Below are 21348 nucleotides of genomic sequence, written 5' to 3' on the forward strand. Positions count from 1 at the left end.
TTCTGCACTCCTTCCAGCAGTCATTCCTCTTCTGGTAACTGCTGTGAATACACAACCTGTCTCCAGGCTCTGTGGTCATCTGCAAGAGATTCCCACTTAGAAGGATTAATGATGCCAGCCTTCATATCACATCTTTGTAACAGAGTTGGTCTGCCAATGGACCTGGTGCCTGAAGCCACCTCCAAAAGGAGCCCAAGCCCTCTGAAATCTTGCTACCGCAAGGCAGATAGTGGGGGCGGGACCCAACTTTTGTAACATCTTTTAAAATTCTGTGTAAGATTCTCCTCGCATTTTACCCTCACAAATATTGCCCATTGAGGTCGGTTGCGCTGCCCAGTCCCTTTTGTGGGCGACGGGGAGGATTTGAACCTGGATCTCAAGGCCAGCCTTAGCCAACCTGGTGCCTCCCAGATGTTTTGGAATAGCGGGCACCAGGTTGGCGAGGCTACCCCCGGCACAAAAGACCATTGCCTTCTCCTTTCCCCCTTTCCAAAGCCTCCTCAACTCGTCATGCCCGCCTTGTTGCTAGGCAGATTAGCCGCTCGTCCCATTCCCTCCCTTCCCTATTGGCTGCAGGTGATTATCCATCCCACCTCTAATCCCTCTTTCTCCCCTCTATTGGCTCCCGAAAGCTTCCCTTCGCCCCTCCCTTCCCCTCCCCGCCTCTTCCCCCTCTGACGGCTCCCCCCCTCCCTCCATCTCAGCCAGGTAACGCCCAATGCCCGTTCGCCATTGGTCCGTCTCCCCCTCGGGGGTGGGGCCGGGGGAAACCGGCTCCAGGTGAGAGGCCGCCCTCTTGTTTACTATAGGCCGGCGGCAGGTAGAGAGGCTCGGGCGGGGGAAGCGAGCTGATTGGCTGCCGCTGTATATGCGTGTGCGGCGGGGAGACTGAGGAGGGTTGAGGAATAAATCCCTCGAGGGCTGGCCTCCGCCATGTTGGGAGGAGGAGTGTCGGCGGCGCGCTGCCGCTGAGGTGGGAGGGAAAGGTTGCGGGAGCGCGCCCGCCAAGTGACCGACCGAGCAGCCTACCTTCTAAGCCAAGGCGCGCTCGAGGCGGCGGGTCGGGTGTTACCTCAGGAAGAGGCGGGCGAAGGACTCTGAGCTCCCCCCCCCCCCACATCCCGACTCTCCCCTTTCTCCTCCCTCCTTTCGCTTCGGAAGTTGGAGCAAACTTCCAACGGGTGGGGAAAGCCCGAGACCTGAGGGAAGAGGAAGGATTCTGGACGACCCCCCCCCTCTAAAAAGTTTTGGTTTTCGGGTTGTTTGTGTGGAAAGAGCTTGTCCCTAAAGCGGGACTGAGGGAGGGGAAAGGAAAGGGAAAGGTGAGTCTCTTCTGTGGAGTTTTTGAGGGGCGGGTGGGAATTTATTCGGGTGAGGGGAGGAAAATTACTCTTTTTTGTGGCAGAGAAGACAGCGCTCGCCTGCCTCCCCCCTCCCGCAAACACAAGTCGGTATGGGGCGGGCGGGCAGGAAGAGTAAGATTCATATGAATTGGAGTATAAATTGCAATTGTTTTCTAGGCTTGCAAGCAGCCTTGTGCAGGTAGTGTGCCTTTATTGTGTTTAAAAGTTGCCTTTTTATAGAGAAGTAAAGAAATATGATTATTCCTTTACTTCTCTATAAAAAGGCAAATTTATGATTATTCCTTTACTTTTCTATAAAACTAGATGAATTGCTGTTATTGTTAGGTGCTTACAAACACATGGGTGTGTTGTGTCCTTTTGCAGATAGTTGATACCTGTTGTGATGGGGGACGAAGGATTTTTATGTCTGAGGAAACTCAGTACACACATTACACTAAGGAGTTTAAGGTGGTTGGGGAGCAATGTGACAGTATGAGACAGAGCAGGGGGTGTTTTTATTCTTGTTTCCTCTATTACCATGGGGATAGGTCCCAGATCTGAGGAGTTTACAATCTATACCTAGAAGCAGGCGAGATCTTTTAAATGGAAGCGGGGAGAAAGATGAGTTGAGAATGTATTTTTTGTTAGATGGGTTCCCAACCCCAGTTACTTGAAGGAGGTCTGAAGCAGTGTAACATTAAGAGAAAGGTTTGAGAGAGGGTGAGCTGGTTCTGTATCACTTTTTATTATCATATAGTGCCAAGCATGTACATGACATTTCAGGAAGAATGACAGATGTGGCTTACAGTCCAGAAAATGAAGGTGGGGCAAGCAAGGGGGACAAATATGCAGTTATTTCTGTTTCACCTGCTTGGGCTTAGTCACAGTAAGGTCTTGAAACGGAGTTGTGAGGAGGAAGTGGGTAAGTTTTTCTGGAGGTATGTGTGGGGTAATCTGGGTGACATTGCTAGTGGAAGGTAGTGAAGAGTTTGTGCTGGAGGGTTCAGCTTGGTATTGGAGGTACAGTGGTAGCTCGGGTTACATACGCTTCAGGTTACAGACTCCGCCAACCCAGAAATAGTGCTTCAGGTTAAGAACTTTGCTTCAGGATGAGAACATAAATCATGCTCCGGCGGTGCGGCAGCAGCAGGAGGCCCCATTAGCTAAAGTGGTGCTTCAGGTTAAGAACAGTTTCAGGTTAAGTACGGACCTCCGGAACGAATTAAGTACGTAACCCGAGGTACCACTGTAATGTGGATCAAATGCAGGTGTAATGTTGGGGGAGTGACTCCACAGAAAATTGGAAGGTTGCAATCTTATACAGTGGTACCTTGGGTTACAAACACGTCGGGTTACAAACACTTCAGGTTACAGACTCCACTAACCCGGAGGTAGTACCTCAGGTTAAGAACTTTACTTCAGGATGAGAACAGAAATCGTGCGCTGGCGGCAGCGGGAGGCCCCATTAGCTAAAGTGGTAAGGTTAAGAACAGTTTCAGGTTAAGAACAGACCTCGGAACAAATTAAGTTCATAACCAGAGGTATGTACACCCATAACTAGGAGTAGGATCCAATGAACACACACAGGATTGCACTGCTAGGAAAGTCCAGAAACTGCATAGCATTGTTTGTTTGTTTTTTGTTTTTTGAGGGGCAGGGTGGTGGAATTCCCTGAAAAACTGGTCTCCTTACCTAGCCTATGAAGGGAAAATGAGTTAAGACTAATCCAATCTGAAAAGTACCCTTGGGTGTGTTTGTGCATGTGCTAAAGAGGCTAGTATATCTATTGAGGTGGGGAGTTTTGCTGAGGAGACATTTGTTCAGGACAGGATATTCTAAGGGAGTCTTTTCCTTTTTGGCAGGGTGCCCATATCTGCTGAAGGAGTAGCCACAGGTAACCAAATGTGTAGGTCAGCACTGTTACCAGATTGAGGGGGGTATAGGATTCTAGTGGAATGCACTGTTCTGTGGTTTTAATGTTGTCTTTGCAAGTAATTGGCTACTAGGTTATGTTGACAGCTCATAGCCTCAAGGCATATTTTGTGAATTAGAGGGGTTTCTTGAAATCTACATAGTGAGGATTTTTTAAATAAAGTATCTTGGTTTTAACTTTCCTATCTAAATGTAAGTTCTTAAAAAACAATGTAGTGTTTTATGGCTTTGGCAAAGTTGTAGACAAAAACCTGTGTAAAAATCTTTCACACTTTCCCCAAAATGTACTTTAGTGTGAGGAAAAAAGTATCTGCAAGTTCTTTCCTGAGTAGGGAAATGTATGACTGTCCAGAGTGCTTACAAATATCTGAGGGGGGACAATTGCATAACATTGCATTCTTTTATCTAAAATGTGGATTCACATGCTTTACATGAATACCTTGACATGCCTTACACATTCTATATCAAAGCTTACAAAAGGAAGACTTTCAAAGCAAAAATTGCAATGCAGTTGTGTATAGCAGAGAGTTGATCTTTAGGGAAATGCGTAAGCTTTCATTCTTACCTAGAATGCCATTTTGTACTTTCATGGCTTCCCCGCCTATTTTTTGAGTGTATGCTTTGTAGAAAATGCTGTAAGCAGGAATAAAACTTGCTGAGCAGTCCTATCTTATTCCCACTCTTGAATCCCTAGACTGGACTTTTCTCCCTGCTTTGGATATTGTGATTTGGATATATTCAAACTCCTAAAGTTCCTTTTTAAACATAGGGAAGCAAATAGTTTTGTGATAGTTTCGCCAATGTTTTTTGCAAATCCAGAAGATAAAGATCACAGACCATATCCCCACCCCAGTGATTTTGTAGGAAGGTTAGCAAGAGTGCTGGGAAGAGAAGGTGTCAGGAATGGAGCCAGCAAATTTCTTTGCAAAAGAGTTATCCTTCTGTTTGCTAAGCAGTGATGGCTGACATCACTGGCTGGAATCTTTAATTTTCTATTGTTTCAACTTTGTTCCCAAATAGAAAAAAAGTAATTAGTCTTATTTTAAATGAGCATAGTCTTACATTTCAGAATTTTAAAATATATTTGCTAGGTATTTAAACAGCTTTCATGGAACTTTAGCAATTTTATAAAAATAAAGTATCAGGATACTAGAAGAAAACATGAACCTGAATTCCTCCATTGATTTGTTGGACTTACTTGGTGTCTGTTTAGTTTAGCACAATGTATATTCTGTTTTCCAATCAGTTGTTTGCTTTTTTGTGTATTTATATCTTTTTTGTTTGCCTGCAGCCTAATGGGGCTATTACCCTGGAAGAAGAAGCATGGAAACTTTGCCTGCTCATTTATTACAATACCCCATTTCTCCTGAATGATTTGGAAGACAAGTCTGTAAACTCAGAACCTATCTTTAACTTTGACTGCTGCATTAGTACCATGCCTAGCAGAATGGGATCAAAAATGAATATGAAGAGAGATTTCATTAGAGTAAAAACACATTATAATGGGTAAGCTATATCAAATGTTTTTTGCCCTTCATTTCGCTTATTGTTTATCAGGTTCTTTGCAACTTTTGTTTTGTCTATATTGGGTTGTATCCAGTTAAGTCCTACTCAGAGCAAAACTGCTGAAATTAATTACTGTAGCTTCGTTTAAGTAGGTGTTCTCTGACTTGGACTAGCCATTTTTTTTTACTTATAATGAATGAAATTTACGTATGTTTTTATCAATTTCTGTAGTCTGTTGCATTGCCATTGTAAGATTTGGGAGGAAATGCTAATGCTGTTTGCATGGTGGCTTGGTGCAAAACTTGTGTATCACGCTCTTCTGAACAAAGCGATGGGTCTTTCATTTTAGGCTGATAATACTACAATTTAGTACCAGAACAGGTATAGTGCTTCATATTGGGGTTTGTAGGTGGTGGGGTGTCAAAAGATTTTCAGCAATCAAGGTTCAGATGCCCATGCTTGCATAAGTTAAATTGTTAAGAACCAAGCAATGGTTGGAGCATTTGTTGAGCAAATGGTTGGAGCAATGGTTGAGCAAAGAGCATTTGTTGTAGGAATTTTATTTATACTTCATAATAACTATAGCAATGTTATCAGCAAAGGTCAGTCACCCTTCTATATTTTTGAACAAAAACATTTTCAGTGTTGGGCATAAATATACTCATTTAAGTTTTTGTAGCAGTAGCAGCAACCCAACAGTAGCTCTGCCTTGTGGTGGAAAGGAGTTAATAAGACCTCCCCCACCCTCATGTTGCTGCTACAGTCAATTTTAAAAAACCCAAGACACCAAGAGACTGTATAACACTGCATTACACATTCTAAACTGCTGTTCCCCCTGTGATGTGGGTTTGTTTGCATTAGCACTTTATTTAGTTTAATATGCTCGGGGTGTGTGTTTTGCATGAAATGAAGCATGTTGGAAAGACATGAATTCATGTCTTTGCTTCTGATTTTGGCCAGACATGTTATTGGCCACTCACAGTGGACCAAATACTAAAAGAGTGAAGTTTTCAGTTGTTTTCTCTAGGCAACAATCACTTCTTTCCAAGGAAAGATTTTAGAAAGGGCTTCAGAATTAATCGGGAAGTCTGTCATCTGAATCCAGAAAAAAAGTCTAAAGTCACACATGCACCAGAGAAGATCAAAAAGCACTTTCAAAATGCACCAGGAAGTCTCTTCTCCAATGTTTGGAGGAGGGCCTTCCTGGTTCATTTTGGGGCAATCTTTGTTTTCCCTGATGTTAATGTGTATTTCCCTGTAACACTTGTCAGTCATAATACTCACACTGTCTTGTCAGACTACTCACACTGAAAGGTGGTAGGACACTAATTACTCAGAAAAAAATAGTGCTTGCATATTTTGCAATATATCTGTTTCCCTACAAGGCACAACTATATTTTCCATTGTTGGGGCTCCCTTCTTGCCCTGGACCCAATACAGCAGTACCCACTATACTCCTTATTGGTGGGCCTGTACATAGGAAATCGCAGTAAACTAGTGTACACTAAGAGTTGAGCTGCTGGGTATAAACATGTTTTAGGATCTATAGCATTACATGTGTTTCACAAACAGCTAATGCTAACCGAGTTGAATGTTTTGACTTTGGCTTTGAACAATTCTCTCCCACCTCAGAGTTATATCAGAAACTGGTTTTCAGACTCCCTTGTGTGATGCTGAGCAGAGGCACTGGCTGCTTTTTTGTGAAAAGCCCATTGAAATGTTCTTGGAACTAGTTTCTCACTTCCTTGGACCCTGGCTGTGGCACATTCTTGTGCTTTTCTAAAGAACCTAGCAACTAGTACCTTGTATCTCAACTCACAATTTAACCATTGGATTTAAGATTTAGCCCCTTTAGCTTTAATAGCATTGGCAGTCACAACCAAAACAGTTGTTCTGGCAGAGCTCTCTGTGACTGTGATGTAATGGTGCTGCAAAGTAATGCCATGTTGCACTTTGCCCTCTGGTAGCCAGTGGTATACCATTTTGTATGCAGTTACGAATATATCATAGGAAATCTTATACAAATGCTGACTTCAAAAGAACTTGAGCAGTAGTGTGAGGTGGGAAATATCCAAAAACTGATTCCCTGCCACCACCACTTCTTTATATTTTCATTGGAAAATTTCCCTTTGATAAGTTCATTGGTAAGGATGAATGGATGCAAATTACAAATAACAGTATTAGGCAAGCTTCACAGTGTCACAAGTTTTGTTTTCTAAAAACAAGTAAAATAAACATGCTAAATCAGGTCACTCTAAGGCATTAAAACATTTTCTGATGCAAATTATTTTTTGCTTATGAAAATGTTTCAGTTCAAAATTTTCTGGAAAACCCACATCCCTGCATTTGGTCTTCTTGTTTGTTCCTTGTATGACAGACAGCTCTAGATATGTGATAGAAATAAAACAGCATGTTTAAAACTCAGTATACGTTCTGGACAGTGCTGGATTTATTTGTGTTGATCATTTAGGACTATAATCCTATGCACATGTCACTAACTTGGGAGTAAGTCCCACTGAACTTGGTGAAACATACTTCTGAATAGGATTGTACTTTAAGACTTGCATGTGAAAATTTCATTAGGAACAGCCTGTTCATTGGCTTAAACCAGAGTGATTAAGGTTAAATGAATTGTCAATCAGGCTCTTGGTTGTGCAGTGCAATAAGATTTTAGTGGGTTGCTGACAAATGCAGCCTGTACAGCGTTTTGGGGACATTCTTCATGGCATATTTTAGCTATAGTTTCAAGTAACACTCAAGTTTCACTATGTGAGGAATGACGTAGGGTTGTATCCAGCTAGGATTTACTTAGAGTGCTTCTATTAGAATTAACCTAATTTGGTCATGCCCATTAGATCTAACATTGGATGCAACCTTTAATTTTCATTGTTTAAAATAGTGATGTGTTTCTCTGTTAACTCTGAACAACTTTTAAGTTTAGCCTCTGTAAAATGGGGACATTGTAAAGCATCAAATAGCAAGATTTTATGCCTTGTTTGTGGTAAAGGTAAAGGACCCCTGGACAGTTAAGTCTGGTCAAATTCAACTTTAAGGTGCAGCACTCATCTCTGCTTTCAGGCCAAGGGAGCCAGCATTTGTCCTCAGACAGCTTTCGGGGTCATGTGGCCAGCATGACTAAACTGATTCTGGCACAATGGAACACTGTGACGGAAGCCAGAGTGCACGGAAATGCCATTTACCTTCCTGCCACAGTAGTACCTATTTATCTACTTGCACTGGTATGCTTTCGAACTGCTGGGTTGGCAGGAGCTGGGACAGAGCAACGGAAGCTCACCCGATCGTGTGGATTCAAACTGCCAACCTTGCAATCGGCAAGCCCAAGATGCTTGATGGTTTTAGACTATAGCGCCACCCGCATCCCTCTATAGTTTGTTGTTACCCTCACTGGAAAGGGTAAAGCTAACATTGCAATGTAGGGATCCCTTTTTACTCAGCTTGGGTTTATTGATCATTCGTGAAGGTTTGTATAAGTATTGCTTTATGAAATCATGGTATAAAATGTAGCATGGCAGAATGCAAGTGTGTGTGTAGTGGATTCTTATTTCTGTGTGATCAGACATGTCAAACTGCAGTAAGTCACAGTTATCAAAACTGCAAAATTAGTGTCAAGAATTATTCAGGAAAGTACTAAATAATTCAAAGTGTCTGTTCATGGTACAGTACACCTTTGATATTATGATTAAACAAATAGGCTAGTAATAAAAGCATTAGGGAGTTGTACCATTCATGATTGTTAGTGTGTTTCCATGGAAGCTTGGGAGGGTAGATGTTTGTATATCCTGGGTGTGACAGTGCTTAACATAGCATAAGTGATCATGCATAATCTTCCTTTATGGCAAGCATTCCTTGCTTTGTTTACATACAGTTCATAGAATTCTTCTAAATTAAGCCCTGCTGACTAAAAATGTTGAGGAATGTGATGAAGGTATTTTTTAAAGTACATGCTTATTCTTCCACACCATTATATCTTGTGTGAAATCAGTTGATGAGGCTCATTTGACAGCTATAAGGAACTGAACCTTTAGTGTCATTGCACCATTCCAGTGGAATGCTCCGCCATGGAGATTCATCAGGCATATTTTGTTTCAACTTTTAAACACCTACTGAATTTTTTTCTATTTTGTCACACCTATGTATGCATGCATATATACGTAATTTTATTTGTGTGCTGCCTTTCCACAGTTCAAACCATGCTCAAGGCAGCTTACAACATAAAAAATGTTGCAACAGAAGTAGTCCTGAACAATAAATTAAATATTAAAAAACCCCAGACTGAACAGTTTCCACATAAATTTCAACAAAATCTAAAATAAAGATTTTTAAAAAACACAGCTACAACCCCCTCCCCAAAATACCCCAGCCCCCCGGGCAATTAAGAATACAGTGAGCCCATTACTTACATGAGGGTTTGGTTCTGGGGGTGCACTCACAGAGGCAAAATCATGTAAAGCCAGGAACCCCCTGAACCATTCCTATTTGTCCAGAATGAGCCTTGCCCTTACTTACTGGCCTCTGGGAAGGAGGCACAAGGGCTCAGAGTGTCCTAGGGCCCTTGTGTGACTTTCCCAGAGCACAGTAAGCAAGGCAGAGGGCTTTAAAAGCTCTCTTTGCTGTGGGTTCCACTCACATTTATTTATTTGGTTTTGAGTCAGGTGTGTAAGTGGTGGGCCCACCGTACAGCTTTCCCTGAGAGTTACCTGATTTCTGATTGTAACTTTTTTATATGGTTTTTATTATTTTATGTATAGTTGTGAACTGTTCTGATTTATTTTTTTTAATGAATGAGTAGTATATAATTAGCAGATGTTGGGTCAGTAAAACTGTGAGATTCTGAAATGCAAAATCTTTAGGGCTGCTGATAGATTGCCTCAATCTTTGCAAATGTCTTGTGGTTTAATGTGAACACATGTAGCTATTGAATCTGAATTCATCTCTTTCAGGGATATCCTCATAACAAATCTGGGTGCATCCATCAACTATGGTGAACTTTGTGATGAAGTTAGAGAGATGTGCAATTTACAACAGGAACAACCAATTACCCTTAAGTGGATTGATAATGAAGGTATTTCAGACTCATGTAAATATGCTTCTGCAAATATTTCTCTGATGCATTTTACAGCACAGTTAATTAACTGGGTGTGATGGAGATACTAAATAGGTAACTTTTAATTTTGAATCATCGTTGGTTTTCAAATTTTCACTTAAGAGCTATCAAGGGATACATATGTTAATAAAGCCCAGATAATCAGGCATGTATTACAGCTTGCTCCAATCCATTCTGAAAATGTTATGTACTCTCTAATTCTGATGTGTGAAACATAACCTTCCTTTATGAATGTGGGTGTGATTCTTCCTGACATAGGTACTGTGCGCAGAAAGATTTGCATACAGCCAAGCACAATTTCTTCCCCTTCTCCCAGTATCTGTGTAGGCATCAGGTTATTATGGGGCAGAGGAGGCCTATGGTTGCCTCTCATACATACCTTTGCTGGAAATGTAAGCCCCTTTCTTTTGAATGCCTGATGCATTGTGATTGCACTACGGGTAGGATTTGTTCTGCCCTACGGCATGGTTGGGAAACTTGCCCTCGAGATGTTGCTGGATTAGAGCTCCCATTATCCCTAACCTTTGTTCATGCTGACTGGAGCAGATGGGTGTTGAGAGTCCAACAACACATGAAGGGCCACAGCTCACGGGGATTCCTTCTAAGGAGGTGTGCTTATGTGGAGAAGGATCATACCCATTGACTACCTTAATATGCCACATTTAACTAATGCACTGTTCATTTTTATTTTAAGTGCATTCTACCAGATTGTTTGATACTGCCCAGGTTTCTGTTCTTTAATTGTTTAGCAATACCCACACAAACTGGAAAGAGATCAGTGATTATACAATTGCAATGTGTGTTTCCTAATATGAACTTCAAGAGTGTGTATTGCTTAATAGACAAAACTTCTCCATATCTTTTTATATACTGCTCACATCATTTCATAGACACTTCTTGTTTGGCAGAAATTATAGAATCAATTTATACAAAGGCAAGTGGACACTGAAAATAGGGGTCTCTGAAATCTTGTCTCACCTCTGCTACTTCAGATACTGAGAGGAACATACCTCTTCCAAGTTCTGTGTGTACAATAATGACTCAGTTGTGTGCACTTCATTTGTACTCGCTTTCAAGATGATGCTTCAGCGATACCATGCAGAAACTTGATATTTTCTAATTGAGTGTAATTTGTTTGCATAGGACACGTGAGTTGAGAACTGTAGCAGTTCTAGGGTCTTTCCTGCAGATCTGTAAATATTCTCCAGGCTACTAGTGTATTATTCAATACTTAAATCTTCAGGCAGCTGCATCAAGTTCTGCAAGTGTGACTACTGCTACTGAATTGATTTATGGTGGATTGATAGGAGAGGTATCCCAAGTGACATGCCATTAAAAGCATGAACATAGTGCTTAGTCTTAATGCAAGGTGAATCATTCCCATACTTGCTTTTGAGTTTAGCTTTTGTGTGTGCTCCTATTTTTCTGTCGTTGAGTACATTTAAAGAATTTTGGAAAATGTCATGCTTTAAAAGCGTGGTATCATTCTCCTGGTTTTGTTTTTGTTTCCTACTCCCAGTAAACTTGAAAAAGCTTTGAAATGCTGAGGCATCCATTAAATGGAGTGAGCCTGTTTCCCAGATGTATTCAAGTGGAGAGTCACTGTGAAGGGGGCTTGTCAACCTGTCTTGCTTTTTAAGCATGCAGAAGTTCCATCAGGTGATTTTACCCCCATTTTTAAAACTGAAAGACCACTGGCAAGGGCTGCATGAAAGTTGTGCCAACAATAAGCTTGCTGAGTTGAAAGCAGTTTTTATGGTGAGCATATGTGTCATTTAAGCTAAGAAAGGAAGCTCTTGTGGCCCAGTTAAGGGTTCAACATGAAGTTTCTACCTATCACTATTTACTGAAGGAGAGAACCCACCCATGTACATATCTTGTACTATTCCCCTCACTGTGAAACAAGTGTTGCTGTAATACCCATGATTCTCAAATGTGAGATGGGCTTGTCTACAGACCCACTTCGTTGCTCTGAACTTAGCTGCTCTGGCCCTTTAATGTGGATCTCAGGTTCCTGAGCTTTCTTGATTGGCTCTTTTCTTTTTAAGTCTGTTGGAATTAGAAAATTAGAAAATTAGAATTAGAAAAAGCAAGTCTGGGAAAAGTCTGGTGTGTGGTACAATGTGACATGTGTTGGGTAACTGTGCCATGATCCTCAATATACTTAACAAAAGATTCCTGCACTGCAGAGCCCTGTATAATTGCTATCTGAAATCAGAGATCTTTCCTTGACTATCTGAAAGGGAGAAATTTTCCTCAACAGTAAAATCAGAATATTTCTTAGGGCTTTTGCTTATGGGTCTCTAATATCAAGGGTATATCAATTGATATTCATGTAGCAGTGTTCAACTTGCTACAGGAAAATCTGATAGAGTATTCCCTTATTGTTCGTATTGTATATTTTGGCACATTTCAGGCAAGGACATGTTAGATGGTCATTAGGATGCCTTGAGCAAGTCACAGTGGTTCATTTCACATATCTGCAGTGTGCTCTGTATAGGACTTCCCATGTGCTTGACCCAGAAACAGCAGTTAGTGTGGAATGTTGCAGCACAAGTTGCTGACAGGAGTAAGACCTTGTCAGCACATAACACTTCTGCTCAGATACCTGCACTGGTTGCCTTTTTGTTACCCAGCCAAGTTCAAGGTGTTACTATTGGTATTTAAAACCCTTAACACCTTGGGACCAGTTTACTTGTGGAGTTGCTTTTCCCATATGTGCCAACTCAATTTCTTTGATCTGTGGGACTGACACTGTTACAGGTGCCACAAAATGGTTATTCTGAAGTTGTGAGGAATTTGCTTTTTAACGTGGCAACATCTGCACTTCGGAATTCCCTGCCTGTTGACACCAGGCAGGCGCCTTCACTGTACTTTTTGGTGCCTGATTAAAACATTTTTGTTTTGGTTAGCCAATCCAGACACATAGATGTTGGCATGTTTTCATCTTTTTATCATTCATTTTAGCTGTTTTCCAGTAATCTGAATATTTATTGTAAACCGCTTAGAGGTTTTATTACAATCAATGGGTAAATTAATTTTTGTTAGATAAAAAATTCAGTTTACAGTGAACGTGGAGGTTGGTTCCCTTCTGTTCCTTCCCCAGTGGGAGCAACAAGTCACAGTCCCTGGCTTGGCATTACATCTGAACTGGAGATTGCAGTATGTTTCACTTCCAACAAACAATGATTGGTAAACCAAGAACAAAGTTTAGCTTCACATTGCGGTTTGCTGCACTCCAAACAAGCTCAGTGCTGGAGCCGAGTGTAATGCTTCACCAAGAATGATGGTTTATTGCTCCTGCTACAGAAGGAGTAAAGCAGGAGTGATCTCATTCATGGTAAGCTGTTCACCATTCTTTCCTGCCACATGTGAATGCTGCCGCTCTTGCTATATCTGCATATCCCGATCTCCTTGGAGGAAGGAATATCCATGTGACGATAGGAAAATACTTTGCAGTGTTATGCACTTGGATTTCAGTTAACCTTTTAAAATTATTGTAGAAGCTGTCTATTAAGACAAGGTTCAAGAGCTTAAAAGTAAAGCAACCATATTGAAAAAACGAATGTACATCTTCAGCTGAACAGTTCTTAACTACTGTCATTTTTATCAGTTTGTTCAAGGATGTCAAGAACTACATGTCCTTCCAGGTCAGAAAGAAGCATTATTACACCCACACGTTTTAGTCAAGCTAAAGCACTCAAGGAGGGGACCAAGCAGAGACATTGAGGCACGTGACCTGGGCAGAGTCCAAAGGACCACATAGACAGGCCTGAGGGCAGCATTTGATACTCAGCCTGAGGTTCCCCAGCCTTGATCTACACTTCATAGATACTAATTTATTGAATAAGAACCCTGTACCGTTTGAGAACTCTGAGGGAGAGCTTAAAAAATATTTTCTTCCAGTGATGCCAACTGAAGAGCCCACTGCTAGGGGTGGAATGGCCTTCGGTCCCCTTAATATCTGCTGGCAGGGAGCCAGCCCCACTCAACATTGAGTGGGTGGAGGAGGCAGAGTGCAGCATGGTTCAGTGGCTGGCTCATCCTGAGTGCAAGAGAGGAAGCTGCTCCATACTAGGCCTTCTTCCGATGATTCAATGTCACACATGCGCCGGAGAAGAGTATGCAGCTTTGCCCTGTGGTATTCCCCCCCCCCCCAAACCTCATGCATTTTTTCTGTAGTCTTTTATTGCTGTTATAATTTAGACTAAGCAAACACTTTCATTTCTAACGTTGTGAACTATGAACTTAGGAGGGTCTCTCTCCCTTCAGATAAAGCTGACTTCTCCCCTTCTATTTTCAGTCTGGAACTAGCAAGGATTCCATTTAGCACAGATAATTGGACCTAGCCTTCAGAGTGACTTGCTCAACTTCTGCATCTCCACACCTTATAATTTGTTCTAATGATCCATATATTTGGAGGAGTTGAAGCTCTTCTGAGCCTTATCCTTATTGCCAGATTTGGGAGGGGCACCACCATGGCAAGTGGATTTCTGGAAACTTTGTGCAACTAAGATGCCTATGGCAAGAATACCAAAGCACTATACCTGATATTCCAGATGCATAAGTAGACCCATCCCTTCTCAAAAGGGATGGAGATTATCTGGAGAAGTTCAGGTGTGAGAAGCTACTCTTAAAAAACCTATTTGACTACACCCGCCAAGTGCATGTGCAAGTACTTTGCATGGGCCTCTCTGAATCTTGCCTTTGTAGAGGGATCAGCTTCTTTCAGCAAAATCATGAGCTTGTTGTCACTGCTTGGTTTTGCTGAGATACTGAGTTAATCTATGTTTGGCGTCAAAGATTCCAACCTACACTCCTGACATTTCAAACACAACCATGAATTGTAGAGCCATGTAAATTTGGTTACTTATTCCTCCTTGTTCTCATTCTCATTTTCTTTCGGTAGGTGATCCATGTACCATATCATCTCAGATGGAACTGGAAGAAGCATTCCGTTTGTACTGTCAGCATAGAGATGAAGGGCTCATTATTCATGGTAAGTGATGGTGCTGCCTGAAACAATTTGTTTAAAGTTAAACAGCAATTTTATATACCTTTTTGTATGGTATCCTCTTAGCAGTCAGTTTTACTATTTGAAGCTTTCGACAAAAAGTCTGGCTGTGCTCTTCTTTTCTGTCTCCTTTTGGAAAGATTATATAATGCAAGTTTTGCTGCTTAAATCTTTCTAGTCCTGGATATGATCCTATCCCCTCACAGCATCTTTCTATTCCCATATATGATCTTATCTCTCACCACTCTCCAAGCATGTACATGTCTTTCTGTACAAAAAATTTAAAAATCCAACATGTGCATGTAATGCTCTCCATCTTGAAATAACCCTGTCTAAACATAGCTGGTATAGCTGTAAGATCTGTTTCGTTGGCCGCTTAGCATTGGGTCCAGCAGATATATTTGATTTGATTATTTAAATTCCGTACTGCTTAATATATTAAAATATCTCTCAGTGGTGTATAAAAAACTACGAAATTCATATGAATTGGCCCCAATATCCTCTGTTGCCTGTGTCTGCCAGCCTTGATGTTGTTTTGATGTGCAAGCTCATCTGTCTCATGTTTCAGTTTCCCCCTCTTCTACATTTGTACTTCTTTATTTTAAAGTATTCCTCAAAAAGCACTCTCTTTATCTAGTACTCTTCATCCTATAAATCAGCCTTTGTCAACCTTGGGTCCCCAGATGTTTTGGGACTACAACTCCTATCATTCCTAGCTTGCAAGGCCAGAGCTCAGGGATGATGGGAGTTGTAGTCCAACAACATCTGGGGACCCAAGGTTGAGAAACACTGCTATAAATCACTTCCTAGCACCTATTGCTTCTGCAGACATTTCCTAGGTCCTTTTTTTTGCCTTCTGTACTGACTGGATCATCATCTGTGCCATTTGAAACCCTGTTGTCTGCAGCTTTGTCCTAAACCATATATTTTTAAGACACTGCCCTGCCTTTGTATTCTTTAGTTGTGGACGCAATATATGATTATTGTTTTTGGATAAAACAGTGAATGGCTAAAAATGTAATTCATTAAGACATAAATATATACTTTATGTTTTATTGCAGTTTTCCCCAGTGTTCCAGAAAAGCCAGGCATGCCATGTCCAGGAGAAGACCGTAAGTACTTTAATGTGGTGGTCCATTCTTCTGTATGTGTTTGCATTACAGTATAAAATGCCATCTTATCATTGAAAATATTTTTGTTATGAGAAGCATGTTTGTGTCCTTCAGAATGCTTGTGATGTACTGTGAAGTGTGTTTGGAGGTATTTAATTTATTTCACTCATTATCACATTAATAAGTGGTAATACTTTCAGCATAGGTGAAAAGGATAAATTTATTGCCTGTTACATAAAATTGTTTAGTAGCTGAGCAGCATTTAAACTGATAGTTCTTTATGCACTAATCCTTCTACTTCTAAAGTTGTGAAAGTATTAAAATAGTATTTTATGAGAAGAAGTTGGGCCAGAGTTTCAGATATATGCATTAATGCATATTAATGCATTAAAGGGACGCGGGTGGCGCTGTGGGTAAAACCTCAGCGCCTAGGACTTGCTGATCGCATGGTCGGCGGTTTGAATCCCCACGGCGGGGTGTGCTCCCGTCGTTCGGTCCCAGCACCTGCCAACCTAGCAGTTGGAAAGCACCCCTGGGTGCAAGTAGATAAATAGGGACCGCTTACCAGCAGGAAGGTAAACGGCGTTCCGTGTGCTGCGCTGGCTCGCCAGATGCAGCTTGTCACGCTGGCCACGTGACCCGGAAGTGTCTACAGACAGCGCTGGCTCCCGGCCTATAGAGTGAGATGAGCGCACAACCCTAGAGTCTGGCAAGACTGGCCCGAACGGGCAGGGGTACCTTTACCTTAATGCATTAATATGCATTAATATGGGTACCTTGGGTACCTTACTTTTCCAAGTGTGGGTGGTATTATGCAAATAGATGCTGAAAGTGTCAGATGTATAGTGAGGTCAGTATAGTATTAGTCTTCTGGGGTTGAAATACTGCAGTTAGTTTGTTGGATCCAGACTAAGTTAGTTGCATTTCATTCCCACTGAAATCAGTGGGACTTAAAGCCTGTCCAACTTGTCTCATGGATTTCAGTAAAACCTTAGTTTCACGAACTGGATCCAACCAACTTTATCAAACTATAGTCAACTCATGGAAACAGTTGCAACTAATTTGTGTAAACTGCAGAAGACACTACTGAAGATAACGTTAAATGTTCATATTTCGGGGTGTCTGAATGTCACATTGTTGCATGATATCTATATTTTAAAGTACAAAAAAAATTGCACATAGCATCTCAAAGTTTGTAAACATTAAGTCTACATGCAAATAAGCACATGACTAATTCCTTGAGCCTGAGGGAGATTAGGATTTATGCTTCTAAAAAGAGCAGACCCTGTTGCTAAATGACATCAGTAGAAATTTGTAAAACATTTGTGATACAGCATTGTTGAGGAGGGCCTGCTGTTCAGGAGTGGGTGGTAGTTTTTAAAAACCTTGAGCTATTTTAGGCATTTACCCATAAAAACAAAAACAAAATGGCACAATTAGAGGCCATCTGCAAGCCACAATTTGAGGCAGAGTTATATATTTTATTGAACCAACCGCTGTGTAACTGAAGTCTTCCTTGGCAGGTAAATAAGCCATGTCTGTAAGATCCCAGGATATTATCTGAAGGTACATGAGACCACCACTTTGCGGAAGCTGAGCAGGTCTGGTCAGTACCATGGAACCAAATGCACACTGTCTTGGGTTCCATGGTGGAAGAAAGATGGGATATAAAATGTCTGGGGTATATAATGTCAGGAAATAAAGTTTTTGTATTCAAAAGTCTGGATATCCCTTTATTCATTCATCTCCTGATGTTGGTTCAATAAAATATATCTCCTTAACATTTTTTATTAGTCTGCCTGCCCACATGTTTATGTTAGTAAACTGGACTAAAAGGGGTATTTGTGTGTGGAGCTCAACTTCTATGAAGCTTCCCTCCCTCCTCCTGGACAAGATATGTTTATAACCCTCTTCTGTGGAATCAACATTAATAATAACCGAGAATTCTGGAAAGCAAGCAATTAGTCCTAGATATACTGTTGCTATAACAGAGCAGTTTGGACCATCTAAGAAAATTGAAACATACAGGTACCTTATGTGCACAGGTCCTTAGGCATGCCTAAAGCAGCATTTGAACAGCAGAACCCCTAATTCCCTTGAGTTTCAAAAGCAGACTACAGCTTATGTGTGAGGGGAGGGCTGCTGTTCAAGAATTACACATTCAGAGCCCCTTATAGGTATACAGTACAGAAGTAGTTGTGCCATTCCTCCTATGTAGTGAATCAAAGCTAGAAAGGAAAGAATCACATACAGGTTTGGGGTATTAAAAGAATCACATCCTGGAATTTACTTGAATAAACTCTAGTTGTCTTTTATAAACTGAGAACAAGGAAGATTTATTCCCTGCTATTTAGTTACAGGAAAATCTCCAAAGCATCGTGGCAAGATTGCTCAGTTTTCAATGACCTTAATACAGTGAAACTAGAAATTGGTGTCAGAGAAATGCTTGGTGATCCGATTCAATCTGTGTCCTCACTGACCATTACTGTTATGCATTCTGCTTGATGAGGGTAGACCTAGGATCGATTCACACAGCCCTTTTAGCATGTCAGCATGCAACTTGATGGTGCTCATTTCTGACAAGACTATTTCAACTTATAATAAAAAGTAGATTATCAGTCCTTGAATTTGCCCTTCGAAATCAGAGGCTGCTAGTTCACTTAGTAAAATCCAATTTCCTTTTTGCTTATAGGTAGTCAGCATTTGAGTAGAAAACTGGAGGCTGCGGATGATAATGTTACTGAGACAGGCTTGGCATGCTTTTAAACATTGAGGGTCATGCTAATATATCCTGAGATAGAAGATTGCAGTGAATTTGTGTACAAACCAAGATCTTAAAAGTCCGTATATTGTACTAAAATGCCCCAGACTTTCCATTCAGCCTTTGTTTAAATACCCTTTATGCATGGCACACCTTATGGAGTCTTAGGATAACAAATAAACTGGAGTTCGGATAGCCAGGGAAACAGAACTATGTCCTTGCAGTGCAGATGGTGTACTGTGAGTTTTCATAGTAGTAATGCCTGGAAACCTATGACCACTTATCTCAGAAATAAATGAAATCTCTCTGGGGCTTCTTTACAGGTCCCAGTCTCTTCCAGCTATGGTAAATGAAATAGTACTAGCTGTTGAAAACAAACACATTTCTGCATATATTAATGATTACGAAAAGTGGCTTTTAAAAAGGCCCCTAGACCAAAGCCTAATGCTTCATAGTTTGGATATAGCCCTTTGATTCCCTCATTGAATAACTATTCAAATGGGTACTTTTATTAGGGCAGCAGGTACTTTTGTGTACATTGTTGTGTGAGGCTGTGGTCTGAAAAGTGGCTTATAAATACTCTGAATAAATGAATAATAAAGACAGTTAGCTTAGTACCCATAGAGGTCTTGATTTGACAGGCACATATATAAATTATGGATCTGTATAGACTCGGTTGACCTAGTTCTTCACTGGTATGTAGAATGCTCACGCTACTGCTGTGTTAGTGGTCAGGTTGAATCACACTTGAATTGTTTGAAAAGCCTGCCTAGTAGGATGCAGTTGGTGAGTGACTTCTTAGGATTTGTCTTGAGAACGCAGATATTATCTGTATTCTATAGGTATGGAACCTTACTGGAAACATGGTGCTGAGAGAGCTGCCTGTATTACTAAGCATTAAAGATGGTTACCAACCAATAAATGGTATTGGCTAGGATTAATTATTAACTGTTCAAACAACTGTGGCCTGTACTGCACACGTGGACTATGCTCAAGTGTGAGCAATGCTTGTATATAAATTATCTGGTTTTAGTCAACGTCATTAGTAGCATTTTAAGTGCCTTTATACAGTCAACTGTAAAATAAAGTTTTATATGAGAGATATATAGTATGAATCTGCTATATTTATATTGATAAATTTCTCAATGTAAATAAAAATCTTTTATAAACATTGGTTTAATTGATTTTGAAATTCTCACTCATTCTTCTGTCTGGTGTTTACAGTAAGCCATATTTAAACTTCTACGCTGGAAGATTATTTTCAGGGATAAGTGAGAAATTTTAATTCTTTGTTCACTCAAAATATGCTACCACTTAAATTAGCAATCTGTTTGTGCAGACTAATTTTCTACAATTGTACAAAAATATGGACTTTCTGGAATGAGTTGAATAGAGAGCAGTTGGACAAATTGTCCCTCCCCTCTGCCTTACGACTCCACATATTTTATATTAGGTTATTAAAAAATAGGTATTAACATGATTTGTGACCAGAACCTTGATTTCTGGCCTTATTTTTTGAGTGTGAGCCTGCCTGTTTACATTTTTTGTTGCCATAAACTTTGGTATACATGAAAGCAGTAGTTGCTTCCTTAAATGCTTTTCACTTACTCTGATTTTTAGAGTAAACGTTAGTGATGGCTTTTTGCTTTGGTTCCGTTTGAAAATAAGATGTGATAACTATATTTTCCTATTAGCAAAGCTTTGTATACTATTAATTCAACAGGGCTAGTTTGCATCTGTTTCAAGCAGCCGTTCTAATTTGTGTTCCTGAAACATATTGAACTATATTTTGTTCAGAAGTTTAAATAAATATTTCAGGCTTATTTTATTTAATAATGTAATCAGCCTTTCCTCCTACTCTTATGAGAATCCCATCTGCAAACCACAACAGTCTGATATAAAATAGGATTTCACCATTGTTCAGTCTCTGAACTCATAGTGACCCTGTTTGTGTTCCCACCCCTTCACTTCCTTGTCTGAATTATCACGTGTGTGTAAATTCTATCTTTATTCCTTAATCAAAGGTCCTGGGCGTGACAACAGCAATTTCCTTAATCAGGACTGATACATATGCAGATCAAGTTGGAATTCTGATCTGTGGAGTAAGGTTGTAGAGTACTGGAGCTCCTTAATGCAGGTTCATATGTGCTAATTGATTCATGGATGTAAAATGAAATGATCTCTCTTGGATGTCAAATGTTACCCACTTGCCTTCGGGCCTTGGATGCATTTATCCGGGCTAAGTTTTTGGGAAATAGTTAAAACCACATTATGAAAGGTGGTTGAGGCACTCTGTAGGAAAAAGCAAGTGAAGCCTTCTCTACTACTTTATTGCCAAGAAACTGTCTCTGGGCTCTGTGGTGTTGGAGGAGTAACAGTGCAGCTTGATGTGGCTGCAGTATCATTTATTAAAAAACAAACTGTGGCTGGCAACTTTGAGTTTTGAATTGGCTTTTGGCTTCTGATTCCTTGCCTATGGAGAGCCATAACAATACCTCTGTTGTAGCTGCTTGCTGTGGCCTCGTGAATGTATATTTATTAGCAAAGTCTCTGTC

At 40.6% G+C, this 21348-nt stretch overlaps 1 protein-coding gene across 4 annotated transcripts in view; it reads left to right on the top strand.

Moving 5' to 3' along the window:
• The first annotated feature begins 666 nt into the window (after positions 1-666).
• PRKCZ (protein kinase C zeta) overlaps positions 667-21348 on the top strand; it is a 93110-nt gene continuing 72428 nt past the window's right edge. Inside the window, exons 1-5 of one of the 4 annotated variants that reach the window (XM_083454008.1) lie at positions 667-780; positions 4567-4781; positions 9743-9864; positions 14816-14905; positions 15982-16032. In XM_083454008.1, the coding sequence (XP_083310134.1) occupies positions 4711-4781; positions 9743-9864; positions 14816-14905; positions 15982-16032 (334 nt within the window). In that variant the 5' untranslated portion in view covers positions 667-780; positions 4567-4710. Of the gene's footprint in view, positions 781-839; positions 1323-1517; positions 1543-4566; positions 4782-9742; positions 9865-14815; positions 14906-15981; positions 16033-21348 lie in introns of those variants that run through there. The other 3 variants (XM_083454011.1, XM_083454010.1, XM_083454009.1) reach the window with 3 other exon arrangements.

The sequence above is a fragment of the Podarcis tiliguerta genome (assembly GCF_965153285.1).
Source record: "Podarcis tiliguerta genome assembly, chromosome: 8".
Lineage (NCBI taxonomy): Eukaryota > Metazoa > Chordata > Lepidosauria > Squamata > Lacertidae > Podarcis > Podarcis tiliguerta.